The sequence below is a fragment of the Glycine max genome, chromosome 8 (genome assembly GCF_000004515.6).
Source record: "Glycine max cultivar Williams 82 chromosome 8, Glycine_max_v4.0, whole genome shotgun sequence".
Taxonomy (NCBI): Eukaryota; Viridiplantae; Streptophyta; class Magnoliopsida; order Fabales; family Fabaceae; genus Glycine; species Glycine max.
The window spans coordinates 18,612,885-18,619,793 of record NC_038244.2 but is presented as its reverse complement, the minus strand read 5'-3'; the positions used below and the strand labels follow the sequence as shown (position 1 = coordinate 18,619,793).

Here is a 6,909-nt window from a genome sequence, read left to right as displayed (position 1 = left end):
CATTGGTAGCATGGCTGCACCACCTTGCCAAGTGTTGTTCAAATTCAAGCCACTTAATTAGCCATGGTTAATTGATCAAGTTAAATTCCAACCCAAGGTTAAACCCATTACTCCCTTCACATCCTTCCCACCCCCACCCCCCAGAAATTAAAGATTCAATTGCTTATTTAAATACTAATTTTCTCCTCCTTTTATAAAACCCCCCCAAAAAAATTTCCTTCTTCATTCTCCCTTTTTTCTCTATGTTTTGGTAAACCACTTTAGGTAACCAGATTGCTACTACTAGTACTACTGCTACTACATATACAAAGATGCTATCATAAAAAGAGAGAAACTTGGGAAGTGGGAACACATTCAAAATCCTTGTTTTTTTGTTTGTGGTCTAGTATTCATCTCCAAACACACCCATTGAGTATTTTTCATTTTTTTTGTTCTTTTGGGGCAATAAAGGTGGGTGTTTTTGGCATTGATTGAGACAGAGGCTCCAAATGAAGAGGTCTCCAGCATCTTCTTGTTCATCATCCACTTCCTCTGTTGGGTTTGAAGTTCATCATCCCATTGAAAAAAGAAGGCCTAAGCATCCAAGGAGGAATAATTTGAAGTCACAAAAATGCAAGCAGAACCAAACCACCACTGGTGGCAGAAGAAGCTCTATCTATAGAGGAGTTACAAGGTTTGATTTGAGTCACTGTTTTTTCAATTCTGTTTTGCATTATTATTATTCTCCTAAATGGGGTTTCACTTGCATTTGCATGTTACTTAATAATTGTTCTTTGATCAATAGGCATAGGTGGACAGGGAGGTTTGAAGCTCACCTATGGGATAAGAGCTCTTGGAACAACATTCAGAGCAAGAAGGGTAAACAAGGTAATTTTGTTTTCTGTGGGGTGATTAAATTAATGCAGAAAAAAAATTAAAAAAAAAGGAGAGAAAAAAATACAAGAGAGAGAAAATCAAAGAGATCTATTACCTTTTGTTTACTATTTTTGCTGTGTATTTTTTTAAGTGGTGATTATTATTATTATTATTATCATTTCTGACCTTGTTTTATTCCTGGTAATCTTTGTGATTGCAACGTTCACATACACTCTTGGGGCTGGTTTAGTTTATTTGGGTAAGTCCTTTTCTCATGCACTTGGATCTCACACAATCCTAGTCGACTTTTCAATTTTTCAAATTAATTAATTGTATTGCAGTATCCCTTCTTTTCGGATTATTTTTTAAGATCAAGAAAGATTCTGATCCTGATGCGGTTGGTTGGACCCAATTCTTTATTTTTGTTCATGTAGGGGCATATGATACTGAAGAATCTGCAGCACGTACCTATGACCTTGCAGCCCTTAAGTACTGGGGAAAAGATGCCACCCTGAATTTCCCGGTATATTAATTTTAATTATTTTTGTATAATTTATAATATGATAAAAAAATTATTCTATTAACTAATTATAGTTGAACCGTGCAGATAGAAACTTATACCAAGGACCTCGAGGAAATGGACAAGGTTTCAAGAGAAGAATATTTAGCTTCTTTGCGGCGCCAAAGCAGTGGCTTTTCTAGAGGCATCTCTAAGTACCGTGGGGTTGCTAGGTTAGTTCCATTCAAAAGATATTTTCTCATAATTAAAGTCGATTTCTTTCACTAGTTAATTTTACAATTGGGTGCATAAGAATTGAAGTGTAAAAAATCACTTAACTCACTTCAGTGAATTTTTTATTTTTTTTGTCTTGGTTGGGTCGGAGATTATGGGTTTTTGGATTTACATTGGTAATTAAAATGACAAAATATTCTTAGTAAATCAAGTATTATGATATTAATTAATACATATCATATACTTTGGATAGGCATCATCATAATGGTCGCTGGGAAGCTCGCATTGGAAGAGTATGTGGAAACAAGTACCTCTACTTGGGAACATATAGTAAGTTGTCACATCTATATTTTCTTAGATTAAAACTTTGCTATAAGGTGAATTTTGTGAAATTGCAAAGGGAAAATATAAAGTGTAATTTCTTTTCTCTCTTTGGCAACCTAAGCAAAGAATGTCACATGGGCATGTGGCTATCTATAGCTGGGAAAAGTACAATGTGTAGACCCGAGAGTACTATTTCGCATTCGCATTTGTGTTTCATAAAATAAAATTCCTTTATCCGTTAGCAAAGGAATCTGGCGCCTCATAAATTGCTCATAATTAAATGATGCTATTTTTCACCTTCATCCAGTCTCTGCATTTTTTTTTTGCTAATTTTGAAAATATTTTCACTCGAGTTTGAACATTGCGTATAAAAAAATGATTGAAAGAAAAAATCTCCTTTAAATGTGATGATTTCGTGATGAAAATTAATTATCGATATATTCCATTATAATAACATGACAACAAAAAATAAATAAATAAATAAAATATATTCAATTAGATTAATATTCTTTTTATTTATTTGATAATTACACACAATAAGTCCACCCTTTACTCGCAAAAATGAATATTGGTAATTTTTATTTAGTTGACTAAAGAATTAGTATAAAGAAATTACTTTCAATAACAAAATTTTATTTTCTTTCTTTTTCTTTTTCTTTTCAATTCAGATTTCAAAATTTTCTCTTTCTACTCATCCTCCTTCTGGTTAAACAAAATATACAGATCTAGTAGCTTCTTCAAAATTGCATTTTTATATATAGTATAGGACAAAAATTCTCTTAGCAGTCCGAACCACATGTAGGCGGATTCAAATTTCCTATTCTCTCTGTCTGCTCTACCTGTTTTGTTACCATTTTTGTTAATTGGAAAGTAACTTTGACCAAAAAAATTCATTCAAAAAATAACGTACCAGTAACAAAAAAACTCTTTTTTTAGTGGCAATTTTCTTTCTTTTATTTTTTGTTGTTGGGGTGTTATCTTTCAATTAAAAGATTATCAAATGAGATAGAAAAGAGGGGGAAGATTTAATCCTCAAGACAAATATTTTACCACAGTACAGCTTGTCAAACTGCAGTTCTCATAATTAATGAGACAGTTAAAGCTTCAGTTTTAGGGTGCATGTGTGAGATGTGCTCATTGCATGAACTGTAGCTGCAGCACTGTTGTCCACTAGTTGCAGTGTATGCATCAATTTCTGGTCTGACAGTATAATATGTGGTTGTGGATCACATAAAAATAGGATCATAGGAAAGTTACAGCTGCTAGCAGTAAGCAACATGGCACATGCATTCCCCACACCCCTTTCTTGATGGGTCCAATTTATTTAAAGTGACCACCAGGGGCTTGTGTGTAGGGTTAACATACCCATAATTCTAATTCTTGTGCAACCATATTGAAATTTTCATTTTTCATAAATTGTCACATATAGTAGATGTATTTGCATATGACTTGATAGAAAATAAATTTAAGTTTAATCATATTTTTGTTCCTTTGTTATCATCATTTGCAAATTTAATTCTCTTATTTTTATTTTTTTGGAATTTGATCATCTTCCTATTTTAATTGTACAATTTTGATTTATAACTTGTAGTCCAACATTATACAGATAAACCAAAATTGTACAATTAAATCAGTGAGATCAAATTAAAAAAAAAAAGAAACCAAATTCATAAAATGACAATAGGCAAAATAAAATTATGTGATTATCTTAACTTAAATATTGTGCTATGACAATTTTTTGAAAACTAAAAAAAATGTCTAAATAGTGTTTATGTAAAATTTAGCTATGTTTGATGCACAATTAGTTGGCCAAATTTGAATCTAACATTTGACAATAGAGCCCTAAACCCAATAGACAAGCATGATGGTACAGCATATCCTTGACTTTGTACTTTGTTCATATGCAGTGTCCACAATCTCCTGCCAACATGTCGGTCAAAAGTGACAATTTAAAAATTGCCGATCTTGAAAGCAGAGTAAAAATGAAAGTTCATTTTAAATAATTTTATAGTCAGCTAAAAAGAAATGCTTAAATTAAAAAGAAAACTAGATCAAGAAGCAGAACACTAACAACCCCCCAAATCCAGTGGGCACGTGAATAGTAATCCTGCCGTGATACTTCAAGCTTTTAGCTTTGTGAGATTCTATGTATAATAATGTATGTCATAAAGTTGTCTTTTTGCAAATCTTATTCTTTGATGAATTAAATAGACACCAACCACTTTTACTTAACAGTCACTCATGTAGTCATGTTATTTTAGTCTGTTTAATTTCTATACAATGTCAATCTAATTTATTTATTTTACATTGAATCAGTTAGAAATCCTTAGAATGATTTTTAAGGTAACAAACTTTTCAAATGATATGTAATTAAATGAAAACATGAAAGTGTAAAAATAATTTATCCTTTACACATTCATTTGCATAAATTATTTACTCTTCTTTTTTAAGAGTTTAATGTCTATGCACTGACATTCAATAATAGCAAATCACTGTTTAAATTATCTTAAGATAATTATTTTAAAAGTTAATAAATTTATCATACATGAAAGATTATTATTAGATGACTGTATAAATTATTTTACTCTTAATGTATAATCTTTTTTCTCCTTTTTTAATTGCTAATCTTTTGGGGTCATTTTTTCTTTTGCTTCATTTGAACTCCAAAGAAACTCAAGAGGAGGCAGCAGTGGCATATGACATGGCAGCAATTGAGTACCGTGGAGTCAATGCAGTGACCAATTTTGACATAAGCAACTACATGGACAAAATAAAGAAGAAAAATGACCAAACCCTACAACAACAACAAACAGAAGTACAAACAGAAACAGTTCCTAACTCCTCTGACTCTGAAGAAGCAGAAGTAGAACAACAACACACAACAACAATAACTACACCACCCCCATCTGAAAATCTGCACATGCTACCACAGGAACACCAAGTTCAATACACCCACCATGTCACTCCAAGGGATGAAGAATCATCATCACTGGTCACAATTATGGAGCATGTGCTTGAACAGGATCTGCCATGGAGCTTCATGTACACTGGCTTGTCTCAGTTTCAAGATCCAAACTTGGCTTTAAGCAAAGGTGATGATGACTTGGCAGGCATGTTTGATGGTGCAGGGTTTGAGGAAGACATTGATTTTCTGTTCAGCACACAACCTGGTGATCATGAGACTGAGAGTGATGTCAACAACATGAGTGCAGTTTTGGATAGTGTTGAGTGTGGAGACACAAATGGGGCTGGTGGAAGAAGCATGGTGTATCATCATGTGGATAATAATAATAAGCAGAAGAAGATGCTTTCATTTGCTTCTTCTTCTTCACCATCATCTACAACAACTACAGTTTCTTGTGACTATGCTCTAGATCTATGATCTCTTCAGAAGGGTGTTGGATGAGCTTACATGGAATGGAACCTTGTGTAGATTATTGGGTTTAATGTATGTTGTTGGGATTTGTTGTGATAGGTAGGTGGATGGGTGTGAACATTGGGTGACTTGTGAACGTGTTCATTGGTTTTAGGATTTTCCTTTCATCCATACTCCCTTATCTTTCATTTTAGACTTGGATTTTAGTATAAAGGAGCAAAAATAAAAAATGTGATTTGGGTGCAACATAGTTCCTTTATTTATTTATTTTTGGGTAAGAAGATGGAGAGAGGGGAAATTGAACTATTCCTATTCTTAGGGGATAATGCAAATGCAGCATACATTAAGATGATAAGTTCAGACTTTTTATAGCATTGGGGATGCAAACTGCAAAGGCCAGTTTTCCTTTGTTTAAACAATTTGGGCTTTCTTTTCCTTTGCCTTTTTTATTTATTGCGGGCATGGTAGTTAGTGTTGAGATCTGAAATCTGATCTCTGGTTTGGTTTGTTCTATATGTCGCCGACCGCTAGTATGCATGTGTTAGAATATTTATCTTCCTAAATTAATTTAATAATAATGAACCGTTTGATTAGTTATTAAAAATCATGGTATTAGATGATTAGATTTGAAAAATGATTAGGGGACAACACATATTAAGGAGATGAGGACAAGATAAAATTTCTAATGTTTGTTACTTAAAAAATGTTTGTTACTTAAAAATTATGAGATAATTTTTTGTCTCAAGTATAAAGTATTAAAAAGGCATTTATCTCCACTTTTATCTATTTAATAACCAAAAAAATAGTAATTGACTTACATAATCATTTTAAAAAAATACTAGATTTTTTAATTCAAATTTCTCTCTTCCCACTTTTATTTTGGTAAACACATTAAATTTGATCTAAATTGTATTAAGATAAAATATTAAAAGAGTATTTTATTATATTTTATTTGCAACGTCCATTATTTGTCCAATAATATAAATATCAAATGTTGTTCTTCTTGTCTCGTACCAAGATTTTACCGAATCAAATGGATCCTAAGAATAATTATTGAAATGACCATGATGTGTGTGACCCTAAGAATAATTATTGTTATGACCAGGATATGTGTGTGTGACTCTAAATATAATTATTGATATGATCAGGATGTGTGCAAATCCAATAGCCAAACCCAAAATTTAAATGGTTTTCATATTTCCCATTTTATTTTATGACAAGAAGAAAAATATTACGTTTTTATTTGTAGCTAAATTGATAGTAAGCTTTATTTTTAAATTTTTTTTAATGATAATTGATACTAAGCTTATGTCCACTTAAAAAATGGTCAAGCACATTCACCCCCCAAAAAAAGGTCAATTACACATTGATTTTTGCAACATAAAGAAAAAATGCAACTTGATGGACAATAAAGAATTGGAGTCCGGCGGGTGCAAGAAGTGTCCTTAAGATGAGTAACATGAGTTTATCTTCGGGCTTTTCCCTCCTTCACGCCGAACAAATAAGCCGAGTTTATCTTAATCCTTACATAACATGAAATTCTCATAGCATCATTTATTTAGACTTGAACCTGACTCAGTCAAGCCCCACTAATATGAGATGAACAGAATAGACTATTCAC

General features: G+C 32.2%; 1 protein-coding gene across 1 annotated transcript; it reads left to right on the top strand.

Annotated features, from left to right (window-relative positions):
• WRI1A (ethylene-responsive transcription factor WRI1a) lies at positions 1-5,707 on the top strand. The gene is made up of 7 exons (NM_001371064.1): positions 1-673; positions 785-867; positions 1,106-1,114; positions 1,290-1,378; positions 1,463-1,587; positions 1,842-1,918; positions 4,582-5,707. Exons 1-7 carry the CDS (start codon positions 489-491, stop codon positions 5,292-5,294), a joined length of 1,281 nt encoding a protein of 426 aa, NP_001357993.1. The 5' UTR covers positions 1-488; the 3' UTR covers positions 5,295-5,707.
• Positions 5,708-6,909: the final 1,202 nt, after the last annotated feature.